This window comes from Amphiura filiformis, chromosome 6 (assembly GCF_039555335.1).
Source record: "Amphiura filiformis chromosome 6, Afil_fr2py, whole genome shotgun sequence".
NCBI lineage: Eukaryota > Metazoa > Echinodermata > Ophiuroidea > Amphilepidida > Amphiuridae > Amphiura > Amphiura filiformis.
Genome location: NC_092633.1, coordinates 62,867,583 through 62,889,058, shown reverse-complemented (window position 1 = coordinate 62,889,058; position 21,476 = coordinate 62,867,583). Strand labels below are relative to the sequence as shown.

The 21,476-nt window shown below is 39.2% G+C and overlaps 1 protein-coding gene across 1 annotated transcript in view; it reads left to right on the top strand.

Moving 5' to 3' along the window:
- Positions 1–20,459, top strand: part of LOC140155790 (TGF-beta receptor type-1-like) — a 57,582-nt gene extending 37,123 nt beyond the window's left edge. The window contains exons 4-9 of the mRNA XM_072178759.1: positions 4,353–4,610; positions 6,284–6,514; positions 7,767–7,934; positions 9,234–9,515; positions 10,959–11,089; positions 12,118–20,459. Of these exons, the coding sequence (XP_072034860.1) occupies positions 4,353–4,610; positions 6,284–6,514; positions 7,767–7,934; positions 9,234–9,515; positions 10,959–11,089; positions 12,118–12,243 (1,196 nt within the window). The 3' untranslated portion in view covers positions 12,244–20,459. The remainder of the gene's footprint in view (positions 1–4,352; positions 4,611–6,283; positions 6,515–7,766; positions 7,935–9,233; positions 9,516–10,958; positions 11,090–12,117) is intronic.
- Positions 20,460–21,476: the final 1,017 nt, after the last annotated feature.

Here is a 21,476-nt window from a genome sequence, read left to right as displayed (position 1 = left end):
GTCGAGCTCAGTAGAGCTATGGCGCCGCGTGCTTGCACGCTTCCTCTGCGTGTAACGCGGAGGACCACGGGACCTACCTGAGGGGATCCGAGAGGACCCAGATGTCGCAAGCGTATCACGCTCAGACAACATCTGAGCTCTTCCATGAGGTGAGCCTATTAGCGGTGCTAACAGCTAGCCTCAACGAGAGCTCCATGGGCCTAGCCCATAGGGTGTCCACTCAGCGCCGGGGGGAGGGGCCTGCCACTCCAATCGCTCAACGCGATGGAAAGGCAGGGTCCTTTTTCTCTTTGGATGCTTCTGCGCTACGGTGGAGGACCGTGCAAAGAAGCTACCAAAGGGAGCACTCTGAAGAGGTCGGAAACTGCCCTTACCATGGGTAGGAGCTCCGACTTCAGCAGGCCGTGCACCACCAACAGTACCCGAGCCCACTACCTCTGCAGCACCCATTTCTGGGAGGCGCAAGGGTAGCACAGGAACAGCTGGCAAGCCCGAAGAAGAGCAAGCGCTCTTCCAAGGGAAGCTAGGCAGAGCATTCCTGGGGACTCAGCGGTTTTTCCACAGGGGATCTCCCAGTGGGCTGACCGCTATGGCTTTCACCCAGAGGTGGGAAACCATCTCTTTGAGCGCCTGGGTATGGTCAGTGGTGAGTGGGGGTTACAGACTGGCAACCCAGTCTCCCCACATTCTGCCTGCACATTTCAGAGGTCCACAGTAGTGCCGTCAGACGGCCCCCAGCGTCGGGCACTACTGACAGGGATCACACAGCTTCTCCGGCGGGCGATTGTCCCGGCTACCCCCGTTCTACGGGTGATCTTGGAGCCATTGGCTCCAAGGAAGACCGGCGACGGAGCCCCATCCGAACCGCAGGCTGTTGAACACGTTCTTCAGGCCCAAGAGGTTCAGAATGGGGACTCTCGCCGGTGCTAGCCTGCCCCATCAGGAGCATGGGAACAGCATCGCTAGATCTCTCGGACGCCTATCTGCATATGCCAATCGCCTCTCAAGATCGGAGGCATCTGCGCTTCTAGGTACAGGATCAAAATTACCAGTTTTGATACCGCCATCCGACCTGTCCATCTCTCCCAGGGTGTTTAACACTCTTGGTCAGAGCGGTGGCAGCGTACCTGAAGCACAGGGGTGTCAACATCAGTTGCTACCTGGACGTTTGGCTCATATACGGACGCACTCCACTGAAGACTACGGGTCTCATGGGGTTGATAGTCCGTAGGGTGCGGGACCCTGGATTTTTGATCAGCTCAAAAAGTCCAGCGTGGTCCCGACGCAGACACCACTATTTGTAGGGGCCCAGATCACCCTCACGGAGGGGTTCAAGGTGCTCTCACCCGAGCGGGTGATTTAACATGGTGCGGTGTGCCTGACTCTTGGCCGAGTCTCGGGCAAAACCCGCTGTGGCATGGATGAAGGTGGTAGGCCTAATGGCCAGTAGGGTAGACCTCGTACTGTACTGCCGTTTCTACGTTAGGCTTACCCAACTACACCTTCTAGCCTGCTTGCAGGCCCAGTCGTCACCCAATATCCCTCGCGGTTCCGTTGTCGGAGATCGCGCGAGAGGAACTCTGGTGGTGGACCCATCAGCCCAATTTGACCCAGGGTGTCAGGTTTCCTGCACCCCGGTATGTCACGTGTGGTAGTGACCACCATAAAGCGTCAAAACGGGGCTGGGGGTCCACATCCACGGAGACTCCGCCTCGGGCCTATGGGGCCATAGAGACAGAGTTTCACATCAACCTCCCTCGCTTACGAGGAGGTGATCGTGGAATCACATACCGTTGTCCTGACGGATAACACAACCGTGGTAGCCTACCCCAACAGACAAGGGGACTCCGGGCCACCACGATTGAGCCTGCATGCACGACACCTGATAGGGTGGTGCAAGTTCAGGCAGATTACGATGAGAGCGATACACATCGCTGGCGTCACCAGCATCCTCGCGCACAATCTGTCACGAGGAAGGGTGTCGGGACCAGCAGAATGGTCCCTTGCTCGCAGGTCGCTCAGACGATCTTCAAGGGATGTACCACCCTCGAAAGATCTGTTCGCATCTCATCGCAATCATCCACTGCCGGTGTACTGCTCAAGGGTCGCGGACCCCCAAGCATTCACCGTGGGCGCTCTGTCCATAGACTGGGGAGGATGACAGCTTATGCAGTCCCTCCGATCTCACTACTCATGAGGGTGGTGGCCAAGATCGGGTGGGAAGACTGCATTGTCATTCTGCTAGCGGCAAGGCCGCTGGCACTCCCTGAGGTACCAGATCTACTCCGGATGCCCGGAGCGGAGGTACCCAGTCTATCACTAGAGCACCTGCAGTTAGCTGCATGGCCCTTACCAGGGAACACGCAGCGGAGGGATACTTTTCATCAGAAGCTGTTTTTCTCATCGCCGGGCTAGACGAAGTCTACCCTCCGTGCGTATAGCCAGAGTCTGGCTCCATACTACGCTTGGTGCAATGAGACAAATAGCTCTCCGCTAGAGCCTCTGTGCTGCTAGTTCCGGAGTTTCTGACAGAAAAGTTCCAAGCAAGACTTCAGCGGGCCACTGGGGCCAGCTATAAGTCAGCTGTCCTCTCCATTCACCGAGGTTTCGAGACGGGTCGACTATCATAGCCGATGGTTACCTTATTAGTCTCACGCCTCGACGGTATGTTCAACGAGTGTCTACCAAAAGGAAAGTGATCCTCCTAAGGGATCCCAACACAGTCTTAGATTACTTTAAGGGTCACCCTTTTGACCTTCCGTCAAAAGCGGCTTAAATACGTAACTCTCAAGATGGCTTTCCGGTTTGGCGTTGGCTTCGGACGGCGGTGCTGAGTTGCACACGGTCTCGAGGTTAGCTTCCGTGTTCACAAACACTGGAGCGACACTGTTTCGGCGCTCTGTTCTCGTGACTACGAACGGGCGCGGTGCATACCGACATTCGTCCCTCTCCAATCCCCAGGGTTGGGCAAGGTTCGGCTGAAGCCAAAGATAGGCTGGGGTGTCCGATAAGGCGCTGCAGCACTATTTCTTCCGAACACAAGCCTTGCGAGGGACTCACGACCGCATTCATCACCCTTACAGAGCCTTTCGGTCCAGCCGCTGTCGCAATGGCTGGTCCAGGTGTTGGTGGGGTCCGGGGATCGCGAAGGTTTCAAGCGTCCCGACCCACTCGACACGAGCTATCTCATCATCTTGGGTATACCGCTCGGTTGTCCCTTGAGGAGATCTAGCAGGCGGTGTCCCGAAGCCACCTTCGCCTTCTTCTCTACGATACTTCCGTTTACGTTAGTAATCAGAGACGGGCGGGAGGTTTACCGGGACATTGTTCGGCGATCATAATACGGTGGTGTACGGGTACCAGGTTTTCAGACTATACAGAATACTCAGCATGGTAAGAACCAGTGTCGCTATTCTTAACCACCAAACTTATTAAGTAAGGAGGTTTATGTCTGTGATCGCGTGGTCTTTTTTGTTTCCCGACCGTTGGGGAAAATATTTTCTGACCTCGCGAAAACCATCGTTACCGCTCCCGATCCCTGATCAGATGCTGACCAATCTTGTACCTCCATCCGTCGGTTACTTGCTAGATCGATCTTTCAGATGTTGATGCAAGAAGTATCTTAATCAACATCGAAGCGGTAAGATCGACCGGTGTACTGAGTCTAGTCCCAAACAGAAATGTTTGGTAGACTCATAACCGTGCGATCTTACCTTTCCGATGTTGATTATCCCGACCCCGCCACCCCTACAAGTTTGGTCCGAGTAGGGGATCCCAAGTCGGATAAGGGACGATCATATGGTGTGACGTCACCTTTTGGGTGAGTCCACCGGGGGATCGGGGGGTTTTTGTTATTTATTCATTTATGTGGGACAAAATGACTATTGGTTTTTTTCCGCATCTCGGGATCGATGCAAGAAGTATCTTAATCAACATCGGAAAGGTAAGATCGCACCGGTTATGAGTCTACCAAACATTTCTGTTTGGGACTATTTTGTCCTTTGTGATGGTGTTTCTAGAAGAGAATCATGTATTCTAGAAATTAAGCCCTCGACCCTGTCCCTATTTAGGGTGGGGAAACACTGGAGAATCATCAGTCAATCTAACAACAGCATTACACCGCTGATGATGGAGAATGGTTTCTCTGAAATATTCGGTTCAAAAAGTGAGTGTTGTTGACCAGTTTTAAAATATACCTTTGATGTCTATTCCCAATACATATAAATCTCTTCATTAGCGTGTTAAATTATTATTTTTTTACGGATAATGTTAGCTATTTGTACTAATTGTGAGTATAAATATTGTTTTCAACTAAATATTTCAAATCATCTGTTTATTTTCTCCCCTTACAGGTTACAGTGTACCCAAAGTTCCAATCAACGGATTAGGGATGTTAGAGTTGGCTGCTCTTATAGCTGGGCCTATCTGCCTCATCTGTATTGGTATCATCCTTCTTCTATCAGTGCGACAATGCCAATTCAAAAAGCAGTCTCCACAGATGGTTAGGATACCAATGTATCCAGATCAAGATCCTGAGAATCCACTTATGGGACAAGCATGCACACTGAGGGAGCTTTGTAATATGTCAACATCATCTGGGTCTGGCTCAGGTATGAAGGAAAAGTAGTCTGCTAGCAGATTAGTTTAGATAGTTTAAAGCCAGTATATAGAGTTCAAATCAAATGAAAATGTTGAGAAGTTTAGCGGAAAATCACAGCCAAGAACCAAAGCTTGCAGCGGCGAACAAAAAATTGTTGCACAGAACTGAAATCGTACCATCTGTTGCAGCGGAAAAATGTTGGACTATGGACTACATTAACCCCTTTGCACGGATATCTCATAACGAGGCTTTACCCCAAAGTATGTGTTGTGTGTGGGTTCGTCTTTAATACACATGCTTAATTACCATGTGCGCTTTGCAAAAGCATTCTGGCTCATTGCTAGAAAAGTGTGAAAAATCAAAATTGCAAGGCCATTACTGGCCTCAACATTGTTCTCTGAATTGTACTAAAATGAGATTCAGGTGGGTGTGAAAATGCCACCCTAGGTCACCGATCAAGCTATTTAGCATCGCATAACCCAGGCGTGACCTTGTTCTTTTTACGCGATAATCAGAAAGAGCAGTCGGACACTGCTGAATTATATAGATTATTATCTTGGCATAGATTATTCATCCAGTAATTCAAAATATTATTTTGTAAATTAAATCTAATACTGGAACTAAAATTTTGAAACTCGTTGTGTCCGAAGTCATTGGGCATCATCAGGCATCTGAATGATGATGGTGCAATGTCACACACATGGGATTCGGCATTACAATAACTGCCCTGTCTTCTGACTTCACACCATTATCAATCAGATGGCTGATGAAGTCATCATGTAGTCACTATTACAGCTTGAAAATTTAACAATGGTTAAAATTTGTATGAATATTTGCATGAGTCCATTTTGCAGCTATTATGAGGAATAAAATGTATAGTTTTATCCATTTTTGGTATGGATGACAAGACATCACATTTCTGGTAGGTCAGGTTAAGTTTTGGTTACTGCTGACCAGGCTGACAGATAACTGCAACTCTGTTCATAGTCAATAGAAAACCTGAAGATAAGAACGTGCTAGTTGTGTATAATCAAATCTATGTTGAGCCCATTCTGTATACCCTGGAATAGGAAGTAAATTGATATAGAATGGCTGTCCCTATTTGCAGAATGCTTGTGTTCTAGAAAGTCTAGACTAAGAAGAAAAAAAGTTAAAACAGGGATATGTGACACAACATTCAATGGGGGAATTCCCATATAATAATCATGAAGGAAAAAAAACTTGAAAGTGCAAGAACCTAACATCTCTTTAATTTATAGACGAATCCAACGAGCCAAGTCATGGTCAGGATTTGGTCGGCCATGACTGGGTCCCCGCAGCACCAAACTGGTGTTGTGACTGCCCAATTGGGTGGATTAAAGCCGCTTAAAATTCAATGTAAGATTCTTTTGTGTTGTAAACTGTCATCATTCTTTTGTCTACGTGTAACACGGGTGATAAAAGGCAGTTTAAAATACCCTCCAAGGCCGCATCATTTCACATTTTAGGTGAGATGGAGCCGACGGGGACCCAAATATGGCTGCCATTGAGGTGTAGGAATGCGTGAAATTTGATTCGTCTATAGGATGTAAGTTGGACTAAGATAGGATGAGGGTGCAGTATGAAACTGAGATCAGTATTATAATGGGTGAGTAGGTTACTGAGTTAGTCATTTTCTAACATGCATGTTGTGTTTTTTTGCAGGTCTACCCTTGCTCGTACAAAGGACCATTGCCAGACAGATCACATTGATTGAATGTATTGGGAGAGGGCGCTATGGGGAGGTGTACAAAGGCAGATGGCGCGGAGAGTATGTAGCTGTCAAAGTGTTCTCGGCACGGGAAGAACGTTCTTGGTTCCGTGAGGCAGAGATTTACCAGACAGTTATGCTGAGGCATGAGAATATATTGGGTTTCATCGCTGCTGACAACAAAGGTACAGGATTTAGCTAGGGGAGGGCAATGACACTATAATCAAATTAAGTATTTCTTGGCCAAACTGGAACACTGTGAACGCTAGTTGCTCCGCGATAATCACATGCGAATATAGCGCGGTACAGAAGAAAGTATACACGCGCCTTGCACTGCGTACACACTTAGTACACTACTTGGACGCACCATGCATGTTCCACTTTGGCCAAGAAATACTTAATTTGATTATAGAGATGCCTCTGGTAAAAATTGGTTGCATCCCCTTCCATTCCCTTATCCAACTTGTCTGTGATTTTAACCAAAGCTTGGCTTCTCCCTCTGAGATTTGCCCCTGTAAATTGGATAATGAGGAAATATGTAGCCTATGTTTTTCCCACTAAAAAACCAGGGTACAGTTTTGTATCTGCATTGATTTGTGTGTGGTCCAAAACAAGAGGAAAATTAAATGGATATATGTCCAGAGTGACCATCAAATAACTGGGTTTTTTTTCTCCAAAAATCAAGGGAAATTAAATGGATATGTCCGGAGTGACCATCAAATAACTTTATAATTTGTTTCTGGCTGAAATCCTGACCCAACTATTTACTGTATTATTTGTCTTTTTACCGATGCAGTGATGTCAACGCATTGAGGCAGCTGTCTCACACACATTTATAAACGTGTACATGTTTATATCAGCGCTTTGAACGAACGATTGTGATTTAAAGCTGTACCCAATGAAATCTGCACTGACATCACTGCCTCCCAAGAAGAAAAATAGTATATTATGTAGAACAAGAAGTCAATTTGATGATGGTTTTAATCTACAGGAGTATCCACTGTCATGTTCAAAGGGGGATTTCATGTGAAATGTAAATAAAAAAATACCTCAAGAGAATTAATTTGCATTTTACTTAACAGGTTTTATCCATCAGGGCATTGTATCTTTGCACTGTATACTCTCAGATGGTATTGTATTTTTTCATGGTCTCAGCTGAATGGTATCCATTTGATTGTGCATGGTCTCAGATAAGGGACCATCTAACACATGCATATCTTTTTAATAATAGATTAGATGTGTCTGGTCCTGTGTATATATATAGGGTAACTGGCAGAACTCTTGGTTCTCACTTGTAACCCAGGCACTTGTACTGGTCCCTCCCATTAAGTCACATAATTTTGTTACCCATGCATGATAATTCAGTATGGATGTACATGTATATGGAGTCTAATCCAGTTGTTAACATCCCTTGATATGTAATTCCTCGCATTGCAGATAATGGTACCTGGACACAGCTGCTGCTGATATCAGACTACCATGAGAATGGTTCTCTTTTTGATTATTTGAATCGCACAACTGTGGACATCCAAGGCATGATTAAGTTGGTGCTCTCAACAGCCAATGGGTTGGCTCATCTTCATATGGAAATTGTAGGCATGCAAGGTAAGTGACATAACTAAATTTATTCGGCTTATATAAGGCAGAAATTATTCGGCTTTTGTAACTGCGCACGTCAATAAAGTCCCAACTCGCGCTTGTGTTAATTCACATAAGCGTGCGCCAGTCACGCATTGCGCAACGCACAGCTAGCGTTAACATTGCGCCGAACTGCGTGCATGCCATTCTATATCAATGCACCGTGTTATGAGTCTTATTTTTCCGCCTTATATAATCCGAACAAACTTAAGGGGGTACTACACCCTTGCCCAATTTTGTGCCTATTTTTGCATTTTTCTCAAAAATTATAGCGCATTGGGGACAAGCAAGATATGTATATTATAGGGGCAAGGACTACAACTACTGCACTGGAAATTTTATTTCAGCACATACAACAGTTGTGGAGTTACAGTAAAAAAATTAGGGAAAACCAATATTTGATCAATAAATCAATAACTACTTGCTTTGAGTTGCTGAATTTACAGTACAGTAGTTGTAGTCCTTGCCCCTATAATATGCATATCTTACTTGTCACCAATGTGCTATAATTTTTGAGAAAAATGCAAAAATAGGCACAACATTGGCCAGGGGTGTAGTACCCCCTTAAGTGATGATATGTGATATGATCCAATCCAATCAAAGCAGGCAATTTTAAAAATTGTGTTATCATAATCAAGCTTAGTATTACTGTAGTCCTTACATTCCTAATAACATCATTAATATGGCCCATAAGCATGACCAGCCCAATATGACTGCATATTCATCATTATTATCAAATTAATAGCCGAATTCAAGGACTTTTGTTTACTTCTGTGAACATTTTTATTAATTATATTTTTGTTGCCAAGGGTTATTATGTATCAATAACGCATGAAAAGCGTGTTTTCGCAAAAGGCCATGTCGACAGCAACGCTAATTGTGACCATTCAATAAATTTTGCTGAAACAATTTGTTGAAGCAAAAGTGAAGGTTTATGTCTGATACATGTGTACAAGTCTGTTTATGTCTAGGTTTATGTCTGATACATGTGAACAAGGCCAAATAGACTAGCAAAAGGTATGCTATTTTATGAATGGTTTAAGAGTGAAAACAAGTTTACAAATTTCAGTTAAACACCCTTGCTAATAAATGATATTTAAACATCAACATGGTAGTGGAAAATGAAACTTGATTTTGAATCAAGTTGATTAATTGAATTGACAAAACTTGTAATTCTTGCTTTGAATAATCCGGCCACAAAGACTGTTAGATGTATAAAACCCTTGCATCATTGTTGTTATTTGCCTTTATGTTGTTTGTTTGCAGGTAAACCAGCCATTGCCCACAGGGATCTAAAGAGCAAAAATATCTTGGTGAAGCGTACCGGCCAATGCGCCATCGCTGATTTGGGTTTGGCTGTCCGCCATGACTCTGCCACAGACACGGTAGACATCGCCCCCAACAATCGAATAGGCACTAAACGTTACATGCCTCCTGAGGTCCTGGATGAAACTATCAATATGAATCATTTTGATTCCTTCAAAAGAGCTGATGTGTACTCTATGGGATTGGTGCTGTGGGAGGTTGCAAGGAGGTGTACAGTTGGAGGTAAATATTTTGATATCAGCAGCATGGTACTGGTCAGGGTTTACGTTAACGTACATATCATTCATATTTATGCGTTCATGCACTTTCCGTACCCTTTCAAATGCAAAGACCAACGCGAACACAATCTTGAAAACGTATGCGTTCATATATTCAATGATTTGATATATAGAAAAACCCGATATTTGCATCTGGTAGTGATAGACACAAATCGAAAATGTAACCTATTTATTATGAGAATGAACCATGGGATTATGGCCTTAGCTAGTGGGCACGAGTCAGTAGTAATATTACTTACTATTACTAGTATTTACTAGTGAAAAGACAAATGGAGAAGAACATTTTTGGTCCGATTCTTAATCCAATCTGAAGTGCCTGCCACATAGGCTTTACTGTTGCATATGTTTGTTTGTTTATTTCTTCTTTATACTGGGTCCATATTCAGGGGAAAATTTAAGTATTCCCCTGTTCTTCCATATGGCCCAGTTAATTTATGTTCACACATATAGATAGGTCATGGATGTTGATGAAAGATGGGAGTGTAGACTCGGTTATGCTTGTGTGTTGCTCAGAGAAGGGCAAATAGTGTACTTCAGGATTATTTATGAAAACACTGGGAAACTGATTTTAAGTGTGTGTACGTGGTGTGCTGATTACAAATGCTTAACCCGCTCTATGTCCTATATGCTCAAATTATTGTAGGATCATGATTTGAGAAGCTAATTATTATTTGTTTGTGGTCCTTTCACTTAAAATGCTGGAGGCACTCTATTTTAGTCCCCATGTGTTGAAATCCAATGGCATATTTCCTATAACCGTCTGCACATGACTAAATAGAGTCAGAGATGTCCTTTTATTACCTCTTTGATTTCCAAACAGATCATTTTGTGGTGATGTGAATTTACAGACCTATCTGTAAATTCACATAATCTTACTGCATTGTAGCTAGGTTTGTTTGTGAGGGGTTTTTACATTAATCCCTAGATTGTTGCAGTTTAAATATTTACTATGTTCTACAACAAAAAAAACAATGAGATAAATTATGCTGTAAGTTTGTAGGACAATTCGGCTTAATTGCGGCATTTTACTGTGCTAAAAGGGAGAATTGCGTAGACAGAATTTCAATTTGCACAGATGGATTTGAAGCAAACAAAGCATGTTAATTGTCTAATGTACTCACACAAGTGCCAAAGGGCTTATTTGTTGCCAAAATTGAAATATGTTATTGTGAAATCAGTCAAATCACAGACACAGGAAATATGATTTCAAGGAAAGGTTTGTGAATTCAAAGGAGTCTGTGAATTCACAGTGCCCCCAGAATGAAAGACTCATACTAAGATAAGCTAATGGATTCAACTCTACAGATGTACTTCAGCAAATTTGTTATTCTGTCAAACATCAAACAGCCACTTCATCTAATTGTCATTTATACTGTATGTTACACAGGTATATATGAAGAGCATCAATTGCCATACTATGACATGGTACCACCTGATCCATCCATTGATGAAATGCGTAAAGTGGTTTGCACAGATAGACTACGCCCATCTATTCCAAACAGGTGGAATAGTATAGAGGTAAGGGCATCATTAATGTTTTGTTTATAGTGAGTTGAAGTAAAATGCTGTCTGGTGTACTTTGAACTTACCATGCAATGACTTGGCCACTTCAAGTGAACATAGGCAAACCAAAAGTTTCATGTAGATGCAAGTATACTTCAGTAAGGATATTTAAACAGAGCTGAAGGCTAATTGCTGATGTAAAATAATTGCCAGATAGCTTAATAAATCTTGTCTGGAACTATTCTATTGTCAGTGAAATCAGAGCATGTGTAATGGAAGTTTACAATACGATTCCATATACTGATTCTATACACCGTTGGTATATCAGAACTCAAATGATTGTGTAAAATGTTTCGCTATACATTCTGAAGAAGATGAGAGAACATAGGACAATGGATAATAAGCCAAGAAGTAGTTGGCCATAGATGATTCAGTGAATTAGTCTATGAAAGTATAGGTACACAACCTGATAACAGGTGCACACCACTGTAAAACATGGTATATTGGTTTGAAAAAAGGCATACTGATAGCTTTGATTAGAGTTTTATGCCAAGATATTCAGCAAACCAATTCTGCCTAAGCTGAAGACCCAGCAAAGACAAGTTGTATGTGATGTAATGTTGGCTAATCACAAATGTTGAGAATGGTGCACCTGTCTAGGCCTATTTCACAAAGACTTTGATTGATCTCAAGTTTGATTTAAATGATGTACACTTGGTAAATCAAGCATATGATTGAACATAATTGTGTGAAATAATAAGCCCAAGGTCGCTATAATGTAGGTGGACATGTGCAACCTGTGCTTAGGTAGGACACCCGTCTGTTATAAAGGGAAACAATTTGATTTTTCACAAACCATTAGTCATGGGGTCAAACATTTGGTCCAGCAAAAGCTTGTCAACCTTTGTCCAAAATCTTAACACCCCAAATGATATCCTAAATGGGTAGCTATCTATTGCATTGACTTTCCAACTCACAAATTGTGCATCCATAGTGCAGCTATTTGACTAATCATTTATTCATGCTTTTCCCCCGTTTTGCAGGCCCTGCGAGTGATGGCCAAAATTATGAAGGAATGCTGGTACCACAATGGTGCCGCACGTCTCACAGCTCTACGCATCAAAAAATCTCTTAACACCCTGGGTGTCATGGAAGATGTGAAATTGTAAGGGCATCACCAAAATCAAAAATGAACAATGAAGGAAGACTATTTAAGCTGTCCTGTGTATCCAAAGTCAAGGAAAACTAGAACCAAAAGGGTGTCATTTTTTATGGCTCCAAATTAATTGAAACTTGTCATGGAAATGATAGAACTGGTCAAGCTAAGAGTACAGTTTGGCCAGTATTGTATACAACATAATAAATACATTGAATGTGGCAGTTCGTAAATGTTAACAAAGTGATAATGTTTGTATTTTTTTAATCAATGAAACTAAATTAAATTATTTTTGTAAAGTTAAGACTGTGTTGCATGTTTCTTTCGACTTCATTTGATCAAATCAGGTGGACACTTAGTAGCTTGTGATAAATATTTCTTCAAAAGAAATTCAAGATGTTGTAAAAGGGTCAAATTTACTAGAACTGTCACATTCAATGTATTTGCTATTCCTGTGTGTTAATACTTTTGTGAGATTGCATGTGGAAAACTTTGATGGGAGGCAAAGTACAAAAAGAACGGGTAGGGCAAATTGAGTTTTAAAGAGTGACGAGTTATGTATTGTTCAATCAAAAAACAAAAAAATTGGATTGGTCTTTCAAAATGCTTTGCCAGATATGTACATAGAATCTGTAACACACAAGAGTGACAGACCAGCAGACATACATGTATGACTTCAGAGTATGTGATAATTGTGGAATGGGATTTTGAGTAGTGCATCACAAGTACACATCATACCTAACTTGTATTGACTATGGTTGGTAATGGAGGACACAGCACTTTGTGAATATTTGTATGGGGAAATCCATGAAGCTGGTACGTCAAATACCCTTTTGCTGTGCACAATATTATGTTATTTGTGCAAAGGTGAATTTAGTCATTCTGAATTATCATAAAACCAGGCATGACCATTTGGCATCTGATACGACATTCACAGCTTGGTAAGCAAGTGGTGCTCGTCACAGAGATGACATTCACATGGACACATCAGATGATACATGATAATGCGCAATGATCGACCAGAGCCTTGCAGTGTGTTGTATTTGATTGACACTTCATGAAAGGTCTGTTAGCAGACAAATTATCACATTATCAAATGTTTATCAAACGATTGAATGGAGCATGTCGTCTAGCTGCAGTGTAAGCAACGGCTTGGAAAGTTTAGTTATTCTGTCACCAAACTCGGGATTGAATTATCAGGTTATTTCTAGAACAAAAATGTAAAATACATCAGTGAAAAACCATGTATTGAAAATAAGCGTTACCTCTAAGCGATTATCAATATTAATGATTACACATTAGAAAAATATCAAGGGCATACTTAGAGTTTAAAAAATATATGTATTCACCAAGATTGAGGTTTAAATCTTATTAGTTTTTGACCTGAAATAGGTAGTTACTGTGTAGGATACATATCCATTGTAATTCAATTGAACTTAATGAAATGAGAGATTGAAATATTGGTATTATCCTTCTTATCAAATTAATCAGGACTGTAAAAACTTGTGACAAAGTTTTTTATTGTACCTCAGTATTGTACAAGCCCAATCACTCTTTTGTATTGATAAATGGTCATGCCCTTCAGAGGATTGTACAGTGCTCTAAGACACCCAAAACACTGTCACACATTAAACACATGTGTAAGTGTCACACATCAAACACAGGTGTAAGCACCAGCAAGACTACTTTGACTATCCAATGGCAGACACAGAGTTTTATTTTCCTTACATGGACTCATTTTAAGTTTTTGTGCATACTGACTGACTCCTCTCCTCCAACCTGGGTTGTTGTTTGTAATGCATTTTTATGCTATTTTGTGTGTAGTAACCACAGAATTGAAGAATGAAAACCAGGACTCCCTATACCGCCTCGTACAATCGTGCCATTAGCTACGGGGGGAAATTGGGGAATCTGAATACCCCAATTTTTGCTCCATGCCTGTATCAAGATGGCGGTCGAGGCCTGGTTCTCCTTCTCTAATTGTGTAGTAGTAACAGTGTACAGAAACCATGCACATTGGCAGATCCTGTGCATTTATGGTTACACATATATCTCATATTTTTACTGTGTCTGTTTGCCGGTGTTTACAACACACATGAATGAAGCATGACACGCGGGTGAAATATTTATGAGGTACACACTATATTGCTTTCCATGAAATGCATGGGGAAATATCCACTTTTTGCAGTTGAATGTAATTAATGTGTAGCACTGATAAAGTATTCCAAGTTAGCAAGACCATTGCACAACATTATAGTAAATTGGGCTTGTACAAACAAGATTTTTTTAATTCTTATGTTAGAATATTTGATACTAGAAAACACAGTTAACTGATTATGTCATACTAAGTTTAGAGTAGCATTCTGATTTTATTTTAGCATTTATAGTATTTGGTTTTATGTAGTGTTAGACATATAACGTTTTTATTTCTCCTTCTTGTATTTCTGCAAGAAGCATACATCGAAATGTCAATTTTAGAAGATATAGTAAAAATCTGCCCAGTTATGTGTTCTTGCCAATATTAGGACATTGCTTCAAACCATCCCAACCTCAGTGTACAAAATTGGAAGAAAATGATTTGGAAATTGTTGGAAGAAAGTGATATTTCTACCAATTTATATACATAATTAAGAAAACTTCTTGCGCTTGTTTCTTCAGCAAATAAAATGAGATCATCTTTAATCTTAATTTGAAGCCTTTCAATCTGCACTGATTCTCAACATGTGCATACCAGACAAATTTAAGTGTAGTGTAGAGAGAATGGTCAGCACTCACAAAAGGGGACAAACAGAATTCCTGGAATCAATGGGTATTAATGACATGAGAGGACCGTACTACTTGTTTGATATGCCCTTAACCCCCATTTAGTTCAGGATTTAAATAAAAGCCATTGTATACTCTGATGATTTACGTGCATTTTTTTGGCAAAAAAAGTTTTATTAGAAAAAGAAATATTAGGAACAAGACAACGCTGAACTAACTTTTTCAGTAAAAAATCACAATCAAGTTAACTGAAACTTGCAGTCGAAACTGGAAAAAGGTACAACAGAAAAATATATAAAAACATATGTTGGGGTGTACGCTAGGTTTACGTCTCCTCTTGTGAATACCATCTATAGTCACCGGCAGAGATTAACTTGGAAATGTTGGGTCTGACGCCATCCGTGAGGGGCGTGGCATGTTTCTAAAGGATGTTGTGGGTATGTGACCCAGATCCAATAATGTATTAGGTCGATCAGCAAGACAGCATGTGTCTACTTCGAGTGACGGATGATGTTGGACGTAATATTTCAAGTTTATGACATATTTCTCACTGGGTAGTCATGACAACAATATTTACATAGTTTTTACAGGACATGTTACATCTCCTTTAATCTAGATTCTCTTTAATTTATTTAATTCTTGTTGATGTTATAGACTACACTATGCTGGAAATCATGGGCATTCAAATTAAATAACTTATTGATGTTTGCTAAAAACAGCAAAAGTGTAAGAACTTCTTTTGCCATTACCTTTGTTTGATTGCATCAAAGATGATGATTATAATCTTGGTGCAAATTGAATTAATAATATTTTGCACAATATTTTTAACTTATGTCCGTAAAATTCTCTTCTAATTCTCACTATATTTATTGTTCATCGAATCTGTAATAGACAATTTTTCTTTTCATATCTGTACTGTAATTGGTGATTTACTCCTACATTTTTACGACCTTCTAAATTCTCATATCAGCTTTAAATTTGACAGAATAGGTGAATAATTGTGTTGCACCCTGTTAGTAAAATCTAAACAGCTTTAGCCATATATTTGCACTTGAATGTTACCGGTGTAATTGTATTGCAAACATATATGAAATGTTCTCAGTATGTTGATGATTGCATCAGTTCTTGATATACTGGGTACATGCAACATATCACTGGGACGTAATCAAGTTGAACCATTACTTATTTATTGGTCTACTCTTGAGCTGAAGGTTTTGGTATGTAAACTTGGTAGAAGAGATGAATCCGAACTGGTAGTCAGCAATGATGCCAATTGAACCAATTTAATTTATATTTTTGCAAGGCATTGGAATTTACTATCAGGGACAAATGGACATTTCCCCTTATTCATTCCTCCTTCCCTCCCTCCCTCCCTCCCTCCCTCCCTCCCTCCCTTATACAATTGTAAAAAGAATTGTGCCATGTAAATATATATTAGGCTAACACATGTGTACATAATGTATATATAGTAATCAAGTCCATGAATCGGTATCAGCTGTCTATATGTATAATATATTAATCTGATATAATATCTAGGTATCCATTTATGTGCACTTGTATGGTTTACCCAAAATGTTCCAAAATACTTGTGCACAAGCTTGTCTGCCTTTAGGCAAAAAAGGTTTGTTTGTTTGTCCACACCAAACCTACCTTGATTTTGAAATTCAGGAAAAATGTTTTGATTGTGTAAAAGAATACTGATCCTCTTAAGTTTGGAAATGCAGAAAAAGGTGACTTTTTTTGTACTTTCAGAATATTGACATCCTGAATTATAACACAAATTTTTTGTTTGTGTGTGTTACAGTTTCTTTACACTTCTATAAGTGTTTAAAACATGATACAGAAGAGTGACATATCCTGATTCACTCCAGTTAAGGCTTTTTTGTTAGCTAATTATGCCGGTTTGAGCTGTGATTAAAATATTTCCACCAACCTTATGTCTTGAAGAGGTAGTGTGGACAAACAAACAATTTTTGTTCTTGACCTTTTGAAATAACATAATACTGGTCTACTCTGGATTGAAAATTGGGCTGAATTTTTTCGGCATGTAAATGCTGGTTTGCATTTTGCATTGATAAATCTGAATTTGTATGTATGACTGAAACTGAATGTGATAGAAACCCATGTGGTTTACTCAAGTTAACCTGAAATGTGAAATGAAGTCACAACCAAATAGTTCATTGTGTAGCACTGTGGTAAGTTTGCCATAAAGTCCTATACTTTGTCTACTTTATTCAACTAGACAGGTCAACTACGTATCGGGCTATGTATATCACTCCTAAACATGGGTCTACTTTTTGGCGTAGTGGTAAAAGCCTAACGATTCCCGTCGATTCCGAGCTGATAAAACTATAGTCTGATCTCTTTGGTCACAACTTGTATTATGTGGTGCAGTGACAAAACATACATTCTTAATGTAAGTGTAATCAAGCATTCTCATAAGCATGTAACACTTCAAAATAAAAGAAAGTGTGTTGGAAGGTTAGAACATTTCCTTTGCACTTCAAGTCAAAGTAAGACAGAGTGGACAAGTTTACAATGACAGTATTTTAGATTTATGTATGGACACTGATGCTTTAAATATAATTATAAGCTTTTCATGATTGTAATTTAATAAAATATCACAAGATGTTGACAAAAGTAAACAAAGTGCATCATGTTAGAAATTTGTCAGAGAACTTACTAGTACTATCAACATTCTAATCATTATATTAATTGTCTGTTCAATCTAGTTGATCTTCTCGTAATTGAGTTAAAGTTTAACAGTATTTTTTCAATTATAAAAATCTGAACTGTGACAATACCATTTTCACCCTGATGTGGCAGTGACGTCAGTGCGCATTTCATTGGGTTTAATTTCAAACCGATAGTATGACTGTTCGCTCAATGTGCTAGCATGCACACGCTTAAAGATGCCTCATAGATCTGGTCATAAAACAGATGCCTCAACACGTTGATGTCATTGCCACCTTGGTGAAAATTGGTCCAGTTGCATTTCTCTACATGTTTGCAAGGTGTGTGTGTGTGTCCCCATACTATGAATGATAGCAAAATGAAATGCACAAGAAATTAGTGAATCTGTGTTATTGTATTTTGATAGTGCACATACATCACCATCACAATGTCACCTGTTGAACAGTAATTCATCTATTAAGATTTATTCCAGTGTTTTCACAGGGCAGTGTTTTAAGTACAAAAAAGTATTCTTGTTGTAATTCAAAATTACATCATCTTGTTGAATTCATTATATTGGAAAAATATTTCTTACCCCTGTTGTAAAATAATAAATTTAATTTGAGTTAAAAGAAATTTACAGGTCAATCATCAAAACAGATTTTTTTAAAATGCACCCTACTTTCTGTGGATTTCATATACAACTATGTTGTGTTAAGTAATCATTTTTTGATTTATAGAGAAGTAAGATTGATATAATTTTGTGTACTATTACAATTCCAGTCAAAGTACTGAATCCCAATATCTTATTATTGTATGGTATTTGTGTATTGTTTTGTTATATTTTTACTATGTAAGTGAATTAAGTTTGAACAGTACATAGGGCTATTCAAGTTAAAATCTGTATGTCCCCTAGGGAAGACATGACCTTAATCTCCCACATGGAGTGTGATTTTCAAACGGTTACTCATTCAGGTAACCATTTTTGTAATTCACACTCCATGTGTGGAAGATGAAGGTCATGCCTTCCATAGGGGGTCATGGGATTCAATTGGAATAGCCAGTTTACTTGTTCAAGTCTTTTCACTGGTCACTATTATGATCCCGTTAAAGAAGCAGTGACAACAGTTCAAGATGTAATTGTATTATGTCGCTCATATAAAGATGCTAGCACATATTACAGGTAGTAGGGTGGGTTGGAATGTGGGTTCATGATTCTATTTGGGTGAAATGATTCTATTATTTGCAGGGGCTAGTGAATCAGTTGATATTCGTTGAAATCATTTATAATACCAATTGGCAAGAATCTAATAATTCTTATCAAATTAGTTGACTTTTAGACAAACTTCTACCTCTGGGTAGGTTTAAAGATTTGGGTAGGAAGGTCAAAAATGTGATGACAACAGCTGATAGACCTCAAACCAAATAATATGTTCTCTTATTGTTTGTTTTACCTGTTTGGTGTATTTTTTGAAATAGTTATAACACACAAAATGACACTCCAATACATTTTTTTTAAATTTTAAACATCCAACTAGTTACCAGTGGTTACCTAAATTGTGTGTTACATTATTCTCATGATAATAAATGGTATACTCCCCTCGGTTAGCAGCGTTGGTAAATAAAATGAAAATTTTATATTTAATTATGCTTGCTTATTTTACTTCTTACTTTATTCTTGTACATAAAATTGTATTTTTTGTTTTATAAAATTGTATCACTGTATTTCAGTCAGAAAGTGGCTAGTAATTTAGTCTTCCGTTTGTCACTATAGCTACAAATACCATCATGAACACAATATTGGATAGTGAAACATGACATATGGCAAGCTTACTTGTATTTCATCTAATATAACCAAATATAATGCATAAAATGGTCATAAAATCACTGTCACAAAGCTTCAACAGATGAGCTCACAATCCTGAAAATGCACCAGTAAGCCTGGAATTGAAGCCTTTCGGGAAGTATCACCACGCTTGTGACACAGTCAACGCTTGTGCAGGATAGAAAGATGGAGCAGGTTGATGGCAGTGATTTACTGATGAAATGTGTATCATGTTGTCCATAACAGAGCAATGATTACTCGCATTAGATGTTATTGGTTGATTACCCTAATTTGTATTTTAATTTGTAAGTTTTAAAGGGTAAAAATGCACTGTATAAGTACAGCATTGGTACAGTGTACAAATTCTTAACATACTGGGACATAGAGAAATGTCAGCAGAAATTTCAGCAGCTCTTTTCAAGGTTTTCAAAGTTCTCAAATATTTTTGATATAACTCAATAGTTAAGAAAACAGGACATAAAGCATCAATTATTGAGCAAACTTATTACATGTCCCTAAATCCATAGTAACCAACTTTAATTGAAAACATTGCAGATTGACCTTTTCGATAAATAAGCCTTTGCTAGTAGACCTAAGAAGTCATCATTTGATGTCACACTGATGCGCACATCATTTAGTCAACATCATTACTGGGCATTTCAAAGCCATGAGGTGCGCAGTAATGATGTGCACCATCTCAGGTCTACTTGCAAAGGCTTATGGGATTTACCGAAAAGATCAATTCAAAATTGGGCTTTAGGGTACTAATGCACTGCATAGCTCTTAATCAATTTGACATCACAACAATATTGTCTAGTTGTCATAGCATTTGAAGCAAATTACCACCCCATGCTCTGATTGTTGTTCTCGGCACATAGATGGAGCAGTAGAGCATCAATGTGAAATCTAGCGGCATCTTGGTATGCCTGCCTACCTCGCAAGTAACATTTTTATTACATGATCACTCTTCTAAATAAAATCAGGAATAATCAATTTGAAACTTAAATTTGAAAATTGTAAGCGTTTTGTGTATGCTTGCTATTAAACTTCGGAATATTACACTTTAAATGTGAACTATTTGAATTGTGAAAGCTGTTGAAAAATTATTAATTGTGCAATTCATTTAAATTGTCCTTGTGATGTAGTGGAAAATATTCAAGACATGCTTTAAGGTTGGTCTGAACCCTGGAAATATGGAAACTTTCGAGCCTCATAACTTCTAAATTATTGGTCCAAAGTATATAAAAGTATACATATTTAGAATGGCAAAGACTTGATAAGTTCATCTGTGAGGTCAAATTTGGGCCAAAATGGCACTTTTATTTAAAATCCCAAAAATAATGGTTTTTGGCCCACTTCTTTTTCGTGCATCGTAACAAAAAAATTCTTGAGCCAAAATTATTTTTTTATTAATTTTTAAAAACTAGATCAAAATATTTAGGACCCGTTTTTTCATTTTTTTGAATTTCGACCAACTTTGAGAAATATGCGCCAAAAATGGTCAAAAAATGCTGAAAAAAAAAAAAAAATCACAAAAAAGCCTGATTTTGGCCCAAATTTCAAATATTTTTGGTGAATTTGGGAAAAATTAAAAAAAATGAAAAAGCGGGTCCCAGATATTTTGATCTAGTTTTAAAAATTAATTTAAAAAAAATTTGGCCCAAGAATTTTTTTGTTACGATGCATGAAAAAAGAAGTGGGCCAAAACCATTATTTGGGGATTTAAATAAAAGTGCCATTTTGGCCCAAATTTAACTCACAGATGAACTTATCAAGTCTTTGCCATTCTAAATATGTATACTTTTATATACTTTAGACCAACAATTTAAAAGTTATGAGGCCCGAAATTTTCCATAATTCCAGGGTTCAGACCAACCTTAACATGTTTATGTTAACATCAGAAGTAATGCACGGTGTCTACATGAGCCAATTTAGGAGTCTGTAAATATATTTGGGGGTTGCTTCTGTCGTAATAAATGTAGACA